The sequence below is a fragment of the Rhincodon typus genome, chromosome 1 (assembly GCF_021869965.1).
Source record: "Rhincodon typus isolate 14 chromosome 1, sRhiTyp1.1, whole genome shotgun sequence".
Lineage (NCBI taxonomy): Eukaryota > Metazoa > Chordata > Chondrichthyes > Orectolobiformes > Rhincodontidae > Rhincodon > Rhincodon typus.
The window spans coordinates 97,285,955-97,305,467 of NC_063332.1; the positions used below are offsets into that span (position 1 = coordinate 97,285,955).

A 19,513-nucleotide genomic window follows, 5' to 3' on the forward strand; every position below is an offset into this window, starting at 1 on the left:
GACTCTTTAATACATACATCAACTTTATTTCCCTGATGTCCCACAGATGGTGACTTGCACTGGCACAATGTTCCACAGGCAGTGGCAGTTACCTGGGACCTTGCCAAAACCATCACCCCACATGTGTGCATCTAAAACATGAATCTTGTCAGACTGTTGAATGGTCCCCGCATCACCACCAAATCCAATCCCATCTCTGTACTCATGAGTTTTGGAGTGTTGGGTAGTGATTGGAAGTCACAATCCAGCTTAATTCTTCCTGATCTCCCTAGTCAAAGGACTGGAGAGCCAAGCTTACTGCAGCTTTGGACACAATCAGCTATGAAATGCTCATTTCAAGTAAAGAAAACAATCAGGCTTTTATTCTACAGAGTTTACATTATAAACGGAATTAAGAAACCAAAGGAAAAAAGAGACTTGTATTTTATATAGCACCTTACATGATTACCAGCCATCTGATTGTACTTTGCAGCCAATGGAATACTTTTTGAAGTGTAGTCACTGTTGTATGTAACAAAATCAACTTACTCTAAAGAAATAATCATCATATTAACCTAGCTTTTAAATATGTTGAATGTTACCCTTCTCTAAAATCGCCTGTTGCACAAATCCTACAGGTTCTGAGTCTGAAACTGCATCAGAATCTGGGTCTAGAGATGATTCATTACCTCTGTCAATGAAAGAAGCAGTCTGGCCCAGTTCTGTTACTTATGTATACACCTGACGCTGTAATTCTGTCCTCAGTGGGACAGAAAAACAAATGGTGCTTTGCTTCTTAAAGTCTAAAATAATAAAAGGCAGAGTGTTGATCTTGCTCAGTCACAATTTAGCCTTTTTGGAGTCCTGCCCAAGCAGGGACTCATCAGCTGCACCTCATTTTTCTGACAGCGCATGGTACAGGGATGTACACATTAGGTTCAGTACACCATTCCATCACAGGGTGAGAAAGTCAGCAGAAGAAATCTATTCCATTATGAAAGCATGGAAACCTCCTTAAACAGCATTGCTCACAACCATGGAGAATTCCAGTGGCCACTCAGTAACAATCCCTTGAATTAAGGAAGGAAGGGTGTTGATGAAACAAGCAGTTGGCTCAGTGTGTTATTCTCCTTCCAATGCAATCAGTTTTTATTCAAATCAGTTAACCACTCAACCTATTTCCAGGTTTGGAGCTCTTGTATATATATATATATATATATATATATATATATATCACAGATGCATTCTCACAATATTGGTACATTTCCAGAAGATGTCTAATCTTGCAACCACTTGGCACATCTACTCTATGGAGTCACAGCCTGCATGTAATAGTGCCACTTGTCTCCCTCGCTGGAAGTCGTCGCTCCTACTGGATGCATGGCTGAGACAACACAGACTCCCCAAAAGACAGAGTTTCCAGTGTTTCAGGTCAAATACTTGGAGCGATGCAACACAGCTGAGCAGAAAACAACATTCACCAAGCTGTGATCCAACAAGGCAAATTAAACAGTCAAAATCCATTTGCTTCACATGAGTAATCAGCAGGCTGTGAACAATGTGCTTTTTAAGAAGGTCTAGACTTGGGTAGGGCAGCTTTACTGTGAAATCAGGTTGCTATGAATATGGCACTTACAGGATGCACTTTAAGGTAGCTACTAAAAAAAAGCGAAATAAAAACCGAAAGAACTGCGGATGCTGTAAGTCAGGAACAAATCCAAAGTTGCTGGAAAAGCTCAACAGGTCTGGCAGCATCTGTGAAGGAAAAAACAGAGTTAATGTTTCAGGTCCAGTGACCCTTCCTCAGTTCTGAGGAAGAGTCACTGGACCTGAAACGTTTAACTCTGTTTTTTCCTACTAAAAAAAAGTGCTGAGGCAGATTATTCTTGCAATTAGTGATATAATTTGCTGTGTCAAAGGGCAATGTATCAGCACAAGGAGAGTACCAAGTGAAAACTACACCTTTCAGAATAGGGCAACAGGAAATATTACACCACACAAGGTAACCCCATGGACAGAAAGACTATAAGACCACAAGAAATAGGAATAAGAACTCCTCGAGCCTGCTCTGCCATTCTTTAGGATCATGGTTGATCCGACATTCCTCACATCTCGTTCTTTTGCCCTTTCCCTGTATCTCCTGATTCTCCTACTGACCAAGAACCTGAAACATGGAAAGAGTTTACCTCCCCAACAAATGTGAGGGAAAATGATGCTTATTAGTGGTTAAGAGTTGATAATGAAGGGAAGGAAAGGAATCAAGACTAATTAATTAAAGAAATGACTTTTATTCATATCTTTTCATTAGTCACATTCTAAGCAGGATAGATGTAACCCAGCAGAGAAACAAAGAATGCAAAATTTAACATCAATATCAAAAATTAAACTAAATGGGGAAATGAAGCACGAAATATTGAGGTTGTTTTTGTTTTGCTGTAAGACACATTTTCCTTCTCCACTGTGTCATAAGTTGCACACACACACACGCACACACACACACGCACACACACACACACGCACACACACACACACGCGCACGCATGCAATATATTTCCCCAGTCCCTCCCCTATTCGACTTAAATCAGTATTTAATCTCTTGTGGTCTGTGTGGTTCAGCTTCAAGTATTTGGAAATATTAAATTAAAGAAATTACCACTGGGGCAAATAATCATGCTGAAAAATTACTTTCCTGTTTCTCTGTTACAGTGCTACATTGTAAATATGAATGAGGTATTACTCAACACCACTGCAGTGAACAAATCACTTACCAAAAAAGAAAATTAATACCTACTTCCAATGCCCACAAATCAACAAGTTAACCAAGAGGTCAAATACAAACATAACAGATATCCTTCTAGTAAAATTACTTCTCTTTCACTCTTCTAAATCAGAATTCAGAAAATTTTTCAATTATTCACTGCTCACATCCATAAAATCTTCAGGGTGTCAAGATTATTATTGCATTGCCTGTTTTGTTTTTAAGTAGCTCTGTAAAAAAGACATATGCTGCAGAATTTTCATCTGGTTTCTAAGAAGTTGTCAGCACTGCCAAGATAGACTGGCCCTTGCCCTGCTGTTCTTCTCAAAATGGAGGGTTAGCTTGAATTATTTTTATATGCTTACTAACATGGGCCATGTTTGTTCTAAGTTACCAGGTTGACGTACATCAGACTACTGCACACAATAAAACAGAGTAGCACTGCAGTTGCATAAATGTGCAAGATATAGACCCTCACTGATACAGAATTCAGCCCTTTAATGAACCACATGAATGGAATTTTTGGATGAGGGCCAACAAAAACATTACAGACAATGTATGAGATACATCCAATTGCAATGGTAACCGTAACTTGCTGTGTTAAAGATAGTTGCAGTATTAGTCCTGAGGAAATTAAAGTAATGCACCTCAAAAACGTTAAACTGGTGAAATATGCAGCTGCATGATTCTAAACACCTGTGTCTCTTCTGTTCAAACATACGACAGTCAGAATTTCCTTCAATATTCTTTTGATCAGTTATCGTAGCTATGAACGATTATGTTAAAATGCTTGACTGGAAACAAAAATTGCTGAAAATCACAACAGATCAGGCAGCATCCGTGGAGAGATAGCAAGCTAACATTTCAAGTCTTTCGAGTCACAAAATACTTTATGATTCCTTTGTTATCCAATCTTGGTTTGGAAGACTGGATATGCTTCTGCTCTTTAGTAGCATGATACACCTAGTCTGACTAAATAGACCGTCGTTAACCCTACACTGTACATTTTTAGGGGCAGATGCATGGAACTGCTCACATAGAATCCTTTGAACCTATATTTTTCTACACCAGAGGCCTTATTTGGGATGCAGACGTGCTTCATCCCCAAGAAGGTCTGGTGCAAGATAAAGACTCAGATATACCAGGTCCCAGTCAATGATCCCTTTAACATCGTAAGTGGTCAGTTTCTTTGCAAAGCACAGGCCTGTTAAAATTCTTTTGTGTGGCTGCATACATACAATTGTACTTAGAACAAGACTTACACAGGATTTTCCAGGCTGCTGTACCATTATGCACATGCACAACGAAGTAAGAACATTGGTCCTGCTTTATTAAAGAAGAATTGCAGAGATACAGATTTCACTCTATTATATATCAGCATTATGTGTAAGAAACAAACTTGGACTTACAAGTTACTTTTTCACAATTATTTTCATCACTTATTTTTGAAGTGTCTTTATTGTTACCAATGGTATTGTTTTGATTTCTGTGACTAATAAAAGCCATGTTTCCTTTGTCTTCTTATTCAGCACAAAAAAGGTATGGAGCCCAATAATGGGATGAAGATGGACCTGGACTTTATGTTGTTAGTATGAAAATATGTAACAAATCTATCTACTGGTGTTGAACAATGTGAACTCATCTGGTTTGTGCAAAGTGTCAGCATGAAATAAAATAAGACCTCGATTTCAAATTACTTCCTGACTAGTACCAAGAGGGGCAAGATTGCCTGCAGGACTGATGATACACGTACCTGCACTTCATGGAAATATTGGGCACTTCTGCTCTGCACACCAAGCAGCTAAGTCTAAACTGTAGCATAGCATCCATGATGTAGGCTCTATTGCCGTCACACACAACAATATTGTAGCACAGTCCTAGTCATAGCTCAGCAGGTAGTTGGGATTAAAAAGTAGCAGCATGGTGAGTAGTATAAATTGTGGTAATGATATTTGAACTGGTCTCTGAGCCCTGCAAACACAGCTGTGACCATACTACTGTTACAAAACAAATACCTTGCCCTAAGTCTGTGATGTTTCCAGCTTATATAGCTGTTTAAAAGAAGCCTCATGGCAGATAGTAAAAATGGAAAAAAAAATTCCATTGGTTGCTGTTAGTGACCAACTGTAACTAATCATACATATTTCACATCTCACACTGTTTCTCACATTGTTTTTCCATGCCAAACAAATAGACACAAAAGAAACCATTCACCTGTAACTTATAGACTATTGATAGGATTGCATGAAACAGTTTGATATGAAGACAGATTACTCCTCTTCAAGTCACTTTCACATGCATGTGTACGAAGGGATCAGCCTGTCAATCATCCCCAATCTATGATTCAGGGATATTTTGATGAAGAAATAAAATAATTTACCAGAGAGTAGAACGGAATGGCACAAAATGCTAATCATTCTTGGCATGCAGTGTACAACCTGAGAAAACACTACAGGAGCTTTTGATAGGCATGTTTTCTTAAAGAAAATACAGTACAATTTGTGTTTTCTTATCTAAGTTTCCTTTGGCAGTAGTTTAAGCAGACTGCAAAGCATTTCAATTATTCTGAATTATTTTTATTTTGAGTAGCATTTCTCTCTACAGTGGCTATTCAAGGCGCTGATTATCAGTAGTATTATAATTTGCTGTGCTACTTAAGCTGTTGAATTAAAATCCATTTTACACAAGGTTAAACATTAGCACATACTACAGAAGAAATACAGATTTAGTAATACTACCGAACTAAGCAGAAATCATTATTTGCGAACGTCTGTATTAGTGTTGCATACACATTGAAGCTTGATTTCATGGTCTGTTCTATAATAACCCCTGGAAACAGAAATTTAATATTTCAGTTTCTTTCCCCTCTTCTTTACACTGAAGTCTTCCATCTCCCCCACAGCAGTAAAGTTTCTGATATCGTAGGCTCACAAGGGTAATTGAAAACAAGTTGTTACCTGCTATATACTTTGTTGATTGGTTATTTCCACCAATAACTGGGCAGGATCTATAATAGACAGCCTATCAGCTATGGTTACCTTTCTGTCACCAATGGAAGTTAAGCCACAGGGACCTGAGCTTTGGCTATGTAGGTATCAAATCTCCAAGCCCTGGTGAAGAGCTGTAGGACAAATTGCAGCCTTATGAGACAAAAGACAGGACAATAAAAATTGCCACCCCAATTCTCCATCCTGCTACCCTGTCAAGAGGGACTCAACTCTGAAACACAGTCTTCATGGATGTGCCATTATATGCATACAAGAACAGAATGTTGATGATGATGTCTCCCATGGTAAAATAACTGATCACATTCAATATCTAGACTCTCGTGTGAAGCTGGCTACCTTCATGAGTTAACAAAACAGTTCACCAACATCGACAAGTACCTTCAATTCAGTAAATGAATATTGTGCTGTGGACTGCTCTCAGAAGGCAATGAACCAACATTCATTAATTGGGGAAAACCAGAGTCAGGTCAGTTTGTGTCAATCTGCACAGAGTGCATTTCTTACTAGTTCTGCCTGTTTATATGTTTGGAGTACACATTCCATTTACAAAGCAGTAATGTGCTGGAGCACTCACTACACACTGAAGAGTGGAGATGCAACTTAGCTCTTGTGAAGATCATCCAATGACATCAATTGAGCCAAAGACTTAAATTAAGCGTTGGACAAATACAAAGTAAGCGTAGCTTTTTAAAAAATTCATCTTAGTCTAACTGAAACCACATAGATTATTCAGGACGTTATTAATTCAGCCTGGGAATAATTCAATTCTACTCATGGAAACATAGCCACTGAAAAAGGAACAGCAGGATCTAGGCTACTTACTTATTAACAGGATCATTGTCACTAACAGTACATCACAGTGCTGCACAAACATGTATGATAAAAGCCCCGAATAGGCCACCACAATGCATTCTGGTGCATAACAGCTACATACTGGGCAAGATGTAAGGTTATGAATGGGCCTATTTCTTTCTGAGGTTAAAGACCGTCAACATCTCTAAAAATTAAATGCAGTCAGAAAATAAAAACAACACAATAAATACTGTTATCTCTGGGGATGAAGTGATTCATTTGAATTTTTATTGAAATACAAAATACTATCTAGCAGCCTACCTTAATGGAAATTTCCTCAGACAGTAACATAACTTTAAAAAGCTTGAATTTAAATTATTTACAGCAGGGCTGGATAAAGAATATAGCTGCCAGAGCTCAGTGGTTCAAAGTTTAAAATACCAATTTAAAATGTATAGTTATTCCACTCAGCCAAGTCGTACAGTTTCTGCAGACTGTCATTGACAGTGGTGATATTTGGAGAGTAATTGAAAATTGTAATCAGCAATGCTTTATTGATCTCAGTCTGGCAAACAGCTGAAAGTCTTCATAAGGTCTTTTTGATCTGTGATCCAAACAAGTCAGAGATGGGCCAGCACAATTTTCAATAAGGTATTGTAGTAAACTATTTTGTTGCAAATATTCAATTTACAAAATAATGCAAAACTTATTGCATTATGTTGGAATTTTTCACACAGAGACATAAAGTGCTTCACATATTTCAGTGTAAGTCCCCATTGCTCTGAAACTGAATGCAATTAAATGTCATGAAACTAAATGTGGTCTACACCAACACCTTCTAGTAGTAGACACAAGTGAGTTACCAATTCAGTTGTTTTTCATTTTCTTCTTATAAATTGAGGGAGAACGTTCGTCAGGCAGCAGGGAGGTTCCACTGTTCTTTTGACCCAAAGTTATTAGAGTTCAAACTTCCAATTCAGCAGGAAACAGGGACTGAGTGTCTCTTATGAACAGCAGCACATCCAACAATGCACCTTTACTGGTAACTCCTTTAGCAATATACTGGCATGACAATATGGATTATGAGTTCAAGACCTCGTGCATTACTCAAATCCACATCTTTCTGAACCATAGGTACAAATACTGTTGCATGATTTTTTTTTAAATACTGTATCTCATTGGTGCTGGTGGCTTGTGATTATCACCTTCGGTTCTATGGATAAACAGAGTGACCTCACACTCAAAGAAAATGGAGGGGGAGCTGGATTCTCTAACGTGCATTATCTTCAAGCATGATTTTTTATTGAAGGTTGAGCCTTAGCATCTCGAATGTCATCACAATAAATACTAAAAGATAAATGATAAGTAAAAAAGGGAAATTCCACTGATAATTGTGGGCAAGGCATATTTGCACAGAGATCTGATATCTTAAGAGAAGGCTTTATCAAATCAGATCATACTAATGTAATTCACACTGATCTAAGTGAACCCAAGCAGATTCTTTATCAATACAGGAATAGTGGGAACTAAATGCACTAAACACAGCCCTGTCAGACACTGTTTTCTGAAGCAGTCAGTTGAGAAATTCTACGTTCTACAGTAAAAGATCTGGACAGGCTGAATAAAGAAAGCGTCTAGACAATGTTCACATGCCGAACTGCTAAATATGTGACTACCAACCTCGCCTCTCTCAACACCACCCTCAAACTCCACCAATATTTGGTCTGGTGAGCAGAAGTCAGAGTTAAATGATAACTTTATGATTAAGCTGACTGCCCTGTATAGAGATGGTTGCTGAGATGAGGTATTGTACAGTGAAAAGGATAGGAGGCTTCAAACCTTGCGAAGGAGTCAACCTCTTCAGGAGAGAAAATGGGGACAATGTTTGAGGAAAACAGGGACATTATGAATATTATGACTCAGTTCCAGTATAGTCTGCAATTAGAATCCATTTATTAATGGCAGAAAAATCTTCTCTAAGTAATTCCAAATGATTTTTCAGTACGCAGATGAACTGCTAAAAGCTGTCTGTGTAAACTTGGTATGCATTTGTTAGTTACATTGATTTATATACTTATTTAAATACTTGAAAGAATTGCAACTGACATCCAGCTCACCTAAAATTTTTACAAAACGCTATAAGATCAATGAGGATCTTGAAACAAAGCATGCGAGATTCCTGCTTTCAGAAATTCTAAAAGAAACCATTGCACTTCATTGAATAAAGAAATAGAGACTAAGGTGATCACCTGTTTAAATTTCACTTTGGATTGCACATGACAGAATGAAAATACACCTACAGGCTTTCTTTGTTAGATGAATCCAGTTACTTTCAGCAAAACTGCTAAAATTAAAAGAGGCTCTTCAACAACATCACTGCTAGTTGTGTAAACTGGACAAAGCCAGACTTCGTCACAGTCGCAGCTAACATTCATCCATTAAGTAAGTCAAAAAGTTTTCGAATTTCAGAACTGAATTTCTGAAATGAAAACGGAATTTCCATGAAGCAAGTGAAAGTAGAATGAACCACAGATTAGTCCTGAATTAACTCTCAGTTTAGCAGTGATGTCCCATTAGGCATGGCAAGTTTACTATTACTACATGAAACCATACCAAACATGACCTTCCTCCTGTACCTTTCTGAAGCTGCTCACTTCTCAATGGCTTAACAATGAACTGTTTTACTTCTAAATTACCATCAGGACTACATCTGCCTGCTTCAAAGTGCCTGAGGATATCTCAGAGCTTAAGCTCTAACTTTGATTTATGATTTGTAAGAAAGCACAAAACAAATTACAACTCTATCCTACTGGTTCTCTTTAAAAAAACTGCTCTAAGGGATTCAGAAAAACTGTGACAATTAAGCAAAAATAATTCCTTCTCCATACAGCCGAAGAACAAAATATCTACAATTACATGGCCATTTGCAATATTAGGTTAGATTGAAGAGCAAGTTACCAAGTATAAACCTATGCTGATGTGGTGCAGGAATAGGTACACAACACTGAAATCAGCCAGGTGTCTTTTTCATTGCCAAATTTGACAGGTTTATAAAAACTTGATTACTCACAGTCTGTAGAGCTTCGGAGTTCCCAGGAAAAGCAACTCTGGCAAGACCTGTAGGTTGTTTCTATTCAGGCGGCTGGAGGGAGGCAGAAAGTGAAAAGACAAAGATCCATGAGCAATGTATTATTACACAAAAGTATATCATCATAAGGTCAGAAATCAGGATATTCACTGACAACTGTACAATGTTCGGTGTCATTTCTGATTCCTCAAATACCGAAGAAATCCATGTCCAAATGCAGCACAAACTGGGCAATACACAGGCTTGGGTTGATAAGTGGCAAGTAATATTTGTGCCACACAAATGCCATGCAATGACCACTTCAAATAGAGAGAATCTAACCATCACCGCTTGACATTTAATGGTGTTACCACTATTGAAATTCCTACTATCAACATCCTCGGGTTACAGTTGACTAGAAACTAAAACTGGATGAGCTATATAAATAGTGTGATTACAAGAGCAGATCAGAAGCTTTGAATTCTGCAGCAAGTAACTCACCTCCTGAATCCCCACAGATGTCAATCATCTACATGGCATAAGTAAAGAATCTGATGGAATACTTCTCTCACTTGGAGATGAAGGCAGCTCCAAAAACACTCGAGAAGCTTCACACCATCCAAGATGAAGCAGGCCACTTGACTGGCATCCATCTGCCACTTTTAACATCTATGATCTTCGGCACTGATGCACAATGGCAGCAGTGTAAACCATCTACAAGATGCACTGCAGCAACTTACCAAGGCTCCTTCAACAGTATCTTCCTAAGCTGTGATCTTTACCCTCCAGAGGGTAAGCGATGGTAAGTGGGGAAGACGATGGCCTAGTGGTATTATCGCTGGACTGTTAATCCAGAGACCCAGATAACATCCTGGGGACCCGGGTTTGAATCCTGCCACAGCAGGTGGTGGAATTTGAATTCAATAAATATCGGGAATTAAGAATCTAATGATGACCATGAATCCATTGTCGATTGTCAGGAAAACCCACCTGGTTCATGACTGTCCTTTAGGGAAGGAAACTGCCATCCTTATCTGGTCTAGCCTACAATGTGACTCCAATCCCACAGCAGTGTGATTGACTCTTAACTGCCCACTGAGCAATTTGGGATGGGCAATAAATGCTGCCGAGTCAGCAATGCCCTCATCCCTTGAATGAATAAAAAAGATTCACCAGCCCAAGGCAGTATATGCATAGAAAAGCCATCACTGGTATGATCCCTTCCAAGCCTCACCATACTGACTTGGAACTATATCGTCATTCTTTCAGTGTTACTGGGTCAAAACCTTGGAACATTCTTCCTAACAGCACTAGATCCCAAGGACTGCAGTGATTTAAGAATGCAGCTCACCACCATGGTTCAAAGGCAATTAATATTGGCACAACCAGCATGCTCATATCCTGTGAACAAAGAGAAAAAAAATCACCTTGTTAATAGTTTAATTTTCTCCTCTCAAGGTGACAATTCAGTTAACTGTGTACTATCCAGTAACTGCTCTAAGTGACATCCTCCATTTCTGAAACCAGGGCATTTCCCTGTATAGAGTGGATAGGGAGAAACTGTTCCTGTCCACAAAGGGACCCAGAATGAGAGAGAACAGAGTTAAAGGGGTTTGTACAAGAAGAAAATGCGATGTAAGAAAAATTTCTTTACACAATCAGCAGTTAGGATCCAGTATACACTGCCTGGAAGTGTGGTGGAGATAGGTTTAGTTGAGGACTTCAAGAGGGAATCCAATTATTACTTGAAAAGAAAGAATGTGCAAGAATATGGAAAAAAAGGAAAGAAAATGGTACTAAGTCACAATGCTCATTGGAGTGATGTGCAGATATAATGAGCCAAATTACTTCCTTCTGTGATTCATAATGGCTAAGTTTACCAATCCCACATTCTTAACGGTCCATAGTCCTGGAAGTCATGGAAATCAAAGGTAGGGCAACATTACAATAGCAGCAGTAATCCAATCCTTGCTCCCTTTCAGTGTTACTCAATACTGAGAATGAAGGACTGGTGGATATACTCCACATGTCAGCAGAAAACTTGACCAAGGGAACAATCATTACACAGCCTGATCCTTTGCTCACCAAATCAGGATACAGTTGGTTGTAACCAGAAGTGAGGACTCTGACTGGCATTTCCTTTTGCTGAGGTCAGATGTAGAACTGCTGCTCATTTGAGATCAATCAGCTCCACATAAAGCGAATGGCAAGTAAATTGAAGAGCAAAAGATTCTGCATTTTAAACATTCTTGTTGAGTACTCAGAGGCACGCCAGGAGTTCCACTGTCTCATTTTCATATAATAAGAACATTATGTCTGTTCTTAATATGTTTCATATGGTGCCTGTCAAAGGCTGGCTTTGTGTGTTTATTGAAGGTCCAAGCCCTAATGGACGCAGGTGCTACATATGCATCAAAATGAAAAATGTGTTATATATTTGGCCAGGGTATGATAACAGCTTGTCAATTCCACAAGGTGGTCTTGCAGCATTTACCCAAGGCATTAAAGAATGTTAAAATGATCCCTGTAGGCAGGCAAGCAAGTCAGAGATCCACAAAGTCCAGTGAGAGGTGATGAGAGGCGCAACTAATGAGAAAGTGAAGCCTGAACAATTCTTTCCTTATGACCACTGGTGAATTAAACTTTATTTTGAACCCACTCAATAAGGTTCCCATATTAATTGAAGGACCACTAACTACCTCAACATTTCAATTATTGCACAGGTCAAATCAGCATTTTGGAGGAATCTGGACTTTCAGTGGTCCCTGTTGTTTCAAAATTGTGATTTGCTTGTTCTTCATTAATTGGTCAATATGACAAAATTTCAAAAACAAATATGATTTTCTATGAATCCTGTTTTGAGGGCATTAATTCAAATAAACATCTCTTTTGGGACGGTCCAGGTTGTTTTTAATCTTCGTCCAATCATGACACAGCACACAGCATGTGACTGACCTACTTGTTCAGGTTCATGACTTTGCAATCATACTTTCACTGACATCATTGTCAATGCGCACATATGTTCCATGATGTGTGTTAAATATGTTTTAAAATGCTTTCAATTGGTCTGATTGTCCCAAGGCTACAGTGGGAAACATGCATATTAGGCACAGACATAGCTATTCAAGCCTACCCTGGCACTCAGAAAGATCATGGCTAAGCTGTTTCCCTTGAATAACCCTCATTGAACAAGAATCTATCCATCTCTCTGTCTTGAAAGTCTTCAATGGCACCCGTCTCCACTGCCTTCCGAGGCACAATGCTCAGAGAAACCAAAATTTTCCTCATCTATATCCTAAAAAGGGCAGCCACTTATTTTAAAACAGTGTCCCCTGGTGCAAGAATTCACCCACAAGAGAAAACATCCTTTCCAAATCCACCTTATCAAGACCATTCAGGATCTTATATAATTCAAGTCACTCCTCATTCTCCTAAACTATGCTCTAAACTCCAGTAGAAACAAGCACTGCCTAACTAACATTTCCCCATGGATACCCCCTTCATTCCAGATACCAACCTTCTCTGAACTCCCTCCAATGCATTCAAATCCATCCTTATGTAACAAAACAAAAACTGTACGCAGTCCTCCAGATGTACATTCACCAAAGCCTTTTATAACTGAAGCATAACATCCTTTATGTTTAAGTTCTCCTGCAACATTCCATTAGCTTTCCAAATTACTTGCTGTACTTGAATAGCAGCTTTTTGTGACTCATGCAAAAGAACACCAAGACCCCTCCACACCTTGGAATTCTGCAGGCATTCTCCACTTAAGTAATGCTCTGATTTCATATTCTCCCTGCCAAAATGAGCAACTTCACATTTTCCCATATTGTAATCAAACTGCCATTTGTTTGCCCACGCATTGAAGTTTTTTATATGTATCTGCATTCTCCATTTTTGCTCTTCACAACATACTTGCCTACCTATCTTTGTGTCATCTGCAAATTTACCAACCATGATTTCTCTCCCCTCATCTAAAACACTGATATAAATTAGTAAAGGACTGAGGTCCCAAGGAAGAGTCAGCCAGAGTGAAAGTGATTTAATTATTCATGGGATGTGGGCATCAGTGGCTAAGCCAGTATTTATTGCCCATCCCTCATTGCCCAGAGACAAGTTAAGTATCAACCACATTGCTGTGAATCCGAAATCACAAATGAGACCAGTTCAGGTAAGGATGGCAGTTTCCTTCCCTAACGATTTTGTTTACATCAAGCAACAGTGGCTACATGGTCACCATGAGGCTAACTTTTTATTATTTGTTTACTTCTTACTGAATTCAAAGTTCACCAGCTGTCATGGTGAGATTCAAATCCATACACCAGAACAGTAGCATGGGGTTCTGGCACACTAGTTCAATAATTTTACCACAACATCACCAAGCCTGATTATGATGGTTTGTTCAACCTGACAAAAAAAAAATCACCGTTTAAGCTTGAACAGAAATGTTAATCTGTTAGACGATATTCTGGTGAACTCCCGTCATCTGTGAAGTGTACCTAAGCAAGTGTCACTATTTTCAGGGAAAGTGAAGGAAAAATTACTTGGAGATCAGAGGAAATCTGGAATTAGAATTGGAAGATCCAAATCGACAGCTCCATTTCAACAATAAAGCGCATCCAGTCAAGCCACAGTTTGAAAATTGTGGGGCTTTTCAGTCTTCTGCTACAGACAGATGACAGCTACTGTTTTTTTTTGTGAAATACAGTCCAAGCATTGTGGGCTGATAATAATAAAAGTGGCGCCAGAGGAGTTTTGGTGGGGGGGAGCCATGGGGTAGCAATCAACTGAGGGTGTCTTTAACATTTTGAAACATCCGTTTAAACTGGCTTCTCATTTCAGGAGAAAGTGTAAGGGCCAACATCCAGCAAACATTGTCACAAAGAACCAGCGCAAAACAGATGTGGGAAAAACAAACAGCAGCTTGCCATCTGAATTAGTAAAAAGGTCCTGCTCAATGCAAACAGGCTCCATTCCTCACTCCAACATCAACAGCCATAAAAAGGTCAGGCAAAACCCAACCCAGAGTACAGGACAGACACTGAGAACTTTACAATAGTTCAGATTTTTTTCTTGGGCAGGCACAAACTGTGGGAGCAATGAGGTTTGGAGAGATAAAAAATGTCTTTTAGCTGTGACATTTAAGTATTAAAGACAAAATGAATTAAGAATTGAACATTCGTATAACTCTCAGTAGAAGGCCGTTTATTCAAATGCAGAACATGGCTCCAACAACTAAGCCGCAGATCTTGTTAATACAACAACAGTTTATGTATAGGACACAGTCGATCCTCTCTGTTACACTGGACTACAACAAAACATGTGCTGGTAGGAAGTTGGTTATATCCCAGCACTGGCAGTCTGGGACTGTAGGTCTGGGACACGGCGTTAATCGTTTTGTATATGACCTCATCACAATCGGGCAGTGGTTCCAACATCTTTCTGTCTGGGGGAGATTCTGAATTTGACAAACATTTGACTTGGGGCTCCAGGTACATAGTTCTTTGAAAGGTGCATCAACGTAGACTGGATAGGTAAGAAGGCATTTAGCACGCTTGCCTTAATTGCTCAGACCATTGAATACAGGAGTTGGGACATCACATTGAAGTTGTACAAGACATTACTGAGGCTGCTTTTGGAGTACTGTGTACAGTTCTGGTCGTCCTGCTACAGAAAGAATATTACTAAATTGGAGAGGGTTCAGAAAAGCAGCTAGAGGATTTGAGTTACAAGGAGAGACTGGATAGGCTGGGACTTTTTTCACTGGAGCGTGGGAGGTTGAGGGGTGACCTTGTAGAGGTTTTTAAAATCATGAGGAGCATAGTCTTTTCCCTAGTGTGGGGGAGTTCAAAACTAGGGGGCAATTTTTAAGGTGAGAGGAGAAAGATTTAAAAAGGACCAGAGGGTGATTTGTACGTGGAATGAACTGGCAAAGGATGTGGTAGGTACAGGTACAGTTACAACATTTAAAAGATATTTGGACAGGTACATGAATAGGAAAGGTTTAGAGGCCAAATGTAGGCAAGTGGGATGAGTTTAGTTTAAGAAACTTGGTTGGCATGGACAAGTTGGATTGTAGGGTTTGTTTCTGTGCTGTATGACTCTATGACTCTATTTAGAAATAAAAGTGAATATCATATTGGATGCAGTACAGATTTGTACAGGCAGTGCTCCTGCACAACCAAATAACATAAGATGTCACCAAAAGCCAACTTTGCTTTATCATCAGATGATTATGAATTTGTATATAAAACTAGGTGCTCCTGAGTATATCTATATGCTCACCAAGGTGGAAATGGTCTGGTCAGAGAAATGGGGAGACTGTTTCTACTTGTAAAAGGAACAAGAACCAGAGGACATAGATTTAAAGTGATGTGCATAAAAAGCAAGAGTGATGTGAGACAAATACTTTTCACTCAGTGACTATTTAGTGTATGGAATGCACTGCCTGGAAATGTGGTGGAGGCAATTTCAACTGAGGCATACAAGAGGACGTTGGATGATTATTTGGATGGAAATAGTGCGCAAGGATATGGAGGAAAAGCAGGAGATTGGCACTGGGAAGCGATGCTCATTTGAAGAGCCAGCTCAGGTACGATGGGCCAAATGGCCTCTTTCTGGGCCATCACAATTCTGTGGCTCTGTGACTTCAATGCTTCTGCAAACGAAGTAGACTTTTCCCTCGGAATACAACATCAAATGGGGAATGATCAGAAGTCATTCTGAGCAGTTTAAGCCTCAAGAAGCGGGAGTAGAAAAAGCAGTGAATGTCTCTTAACTGCAGATTCAAAATATTCAGGAAGCAATTCTCCAAACTGATAGTAAGCAAAGTGCAATCTCTGCTGCAGCCGTAAACCCAACCTCAGAACAGGCCAAGGACAGCACGAACCTTCATGTAAAAGCAAAATTAGAGATGCTGAAAATCTGTAATAAAAGCAGGAAGTGCTAGAGAAACTGAGCAAGTCTGGCAGCATCTTCAGAACGAAAAATAGCCATTTCCAGTGCCAAAATGTGACACTTATCGTTTGTAAGCTGCATCCTTTATCAAAAAGAAAGCTAAACGTGATGTAGAATGTCTCTGGACTACTCACACTTTGCTTTATTGATGCCACATCTCTCCATTCTGCTCCAAATGAGAATCAAAAGGGGTTCCGTAGATTATAGCTAGTGAATCATGCAGGGCACAGCAACCCACAGCACATGGACTGCAGCGGTTCAAGGAGACAGCTCACCATCACCTTGTCAAGGGCAACTAGAGATGTGCAATAAATGTTGGCTAGCCAGTGACACGCATGTCCCACAGCCAGATTAAAAAATAAGACCCTACAAGATACCAAAAGGTATCTTCTGGGTGCCAGCTCCTATTCAATGAGACACAGCTCATTAATCTGCTGTGTGACACATACACATAGTATATAATACAATGAAATTCATGATCCCACACAAAATGTGACAGCAGACCATTTTGTACTGAAATAATGTTCTTGCTGCTTGGCAAACTGTGATGGAGCCCTTACAGTACATGGCAGAATAGGTGTCAAAATTCATGGTAGTCTGATGGACACTGCAAAACCTCATCATCACCATCCATACAACAAAGACCTTCAGAGAAGGAAGATAAAGAGATGAAAGAAGTAGAGGAAGGGAGGATGTAATTTGGTCAATTCCATTCTACCTGCGCTATCTATGAAGAACGTATCCATGTAATACCGGCAACCACAACACTAATTCCTCATTTATTAACAGTCCCACAAATTATCTTCCTTCTGACCAACACAGGGTCCACTTGGCCAAGAAGTAAAAACAAAAGCAAACACAAAATAGAAAATCCATACCAAACTTATAAATAAAATCATCCAAAAATACCATGAAAAAGACAACTAACCAGGTATTCCTTTATTGCCTGTTTTTTCTGACCCTTGCCCTACCCTAGTACTCTAATGTCCCAGTTACTGCACCATGAGCAGTGAAAGGCTGCTGGTTTTCATTAGGGAGACTGAAAATTGTCTTGGAAGCTGATCCAAACCACTTATTGGCCTTGAAGAGCCATCTCTAGATTGCACCATCCCAGCATGGACAGCAGTGGGCTGAGAGGTAACTGATTATTTCCTGGTGACAGTGATGGGAGAGCCATCACTGTTTTCCTGAGTAAGGATGGCAGGTTCGAGCTCTATGAAGCCACTGTTGCTGCCTAGGGCCACACCTCAAAAATGTTGGTGATCTTTTGGAGAGTCCTGTGAGAGGCTACAACTTCCATGGTAATCAACAACTACCATGGTAACAGTATGAACTTGCTTGACAAGAATATAATGTTCCACTGTCATTGACACTACATCCTGGCTGCATGCGCAGGTTTTCTCATAGAGTTGGTCGCCATTTCCACACTGGAAAAGATGTACTCCACCACTGCACAAAGCCCAATGTTACCTTACTGCTGGATTCATGTAGATGCCACAACATTGATCACCTTTCTGATAGGGTTCCCAATGCATCAAATATTCAAATGTGCCTACCCATCATTAATCTTCTTTAGGCTTCCCTGCCAAAGTACTCATTTAAGTCCACTGCACTGTGTGAACTTGCTCGTTTTTATGCTGGCACCTGCCCTATTCTCATCCCTGCACTGGCTCCAGTCCACTCATAACATTTAGAAATATTTAGATACACACTTGTGAAGCCAAGACATACAAGTGCTGGAACATAGGATTAGAATAGTTAAGTGGTTGTTACTGACCAGCATGATGGGCCAAAGGACCTTTTTCTGTGCTGTAGACATAAATAACTCTATGGCTCTACAGCAAAAGTGTGTACCTAACTTTTAAGACCAAAATATGGTGGCTGTGTGGTCTGAATTCAGGTGATGGTATCTTACCTTCATTGTTTCTATCTACATGGTGTTTGCCCACTATCTGGTCAGGATACCACTCCTGTGTAGCTGAACGGAAAAGGGTAAGTTTGCGAAGAGGGGAGCAGGGCTGGAGAGAAACTAAGAGGCACTTGCCAAAACAATCTGCAGTTTGTAAATGAGAAGACAGTCTGGAATGAGGGAGGCAAGTAGGATAACTTCATCTTTGATGGTTTGAACCCTGCTGCCAGTCACATGCTCAACAATGGGCATGCCAATAACTGCAAGGACCATCTCTCGATCCCTTTTACGGAAGTTTTAAGAAATGCAGCGAGGCCTTTTCCTCTCAGATTAGGTTCTACTGTATCTTGTGCAGTACTTTGGCCAGCAAGACAGAAGGAAGTGTACTAGTGAGTGTCATGCAGTCTGTTTGACTGTCATGAATGAATAACTTGGCAGTGTATTCATCCTGTGAATGGTGGGTGTGAAACTTGCAGCAATTCTAAGTGTATCAGACAGAAGTGAAGCAAAGGAATGCAAGATACGAGTTCTGATTGACAGTGATTGTTGATGGTGTGTCTTCCGGGTGTAATGTTTGGAGTACTGGCTGAGCCTCTTGGTGCAGTTGGTGGACTTTAATAATACATTCACTGGCTTTAACCACTCATGTGAGATATTTGCACTTCATGCAGCAACACATCCAGGTCCTCGAGCCTTGATTCCATTGTTATCAGCTCCTAATTCCTTTCACTAGTGTGCCTGTGGGTCTCATCTTCCACCACAGACACATGACAACTCTTGTCCCTTCAGTTTCCTCCACCAAGACTTCAACCATAGCATTGGAGATCTTTGAAGTGTACTCATTCCGATCTCTCACACTTTGCAAGGTCATATTCTCTTTAATCCATACTCCTACCATTTAGTCTGGCTGTAATGCACCTCCCCTTTTAATCGGTACAGGCTGGTTTTAATCCAGGCTAGCTTTAAGAAGTGCCAGTCAGTCTTGGTACCGGTTCCTGCCCATGTGTCCAACCAACGTACACTGGAGTTGGTGATTTCTG

The 19,513-nt window shown here is 39.8% G+C and overlaps 1 protein-coding gene across 1 annotated transcript in view; it reads right to left on the reverse strand.

Annotated features, from left to right (window-relative positions):
- The window catches only part of slit2 (slit homolog 2 (Drosophila)), a 426,057-nt gene that overhangs the window by 388,393 nt on the left and 18,151 nt on the right, over window positions 1-19,513 (reverse strand). Inside the window, exon 4 of the mRNA XM_048602443.1 lies at window positions 9,608-9,679. Coding sequence (XP_048458400.1) covers window positions 9,608-9,679 — 72 coding nt within the window. The remainder of the gene's footprint in view (window positions 1-9,607; window positions 9,680-19,513) is intronic.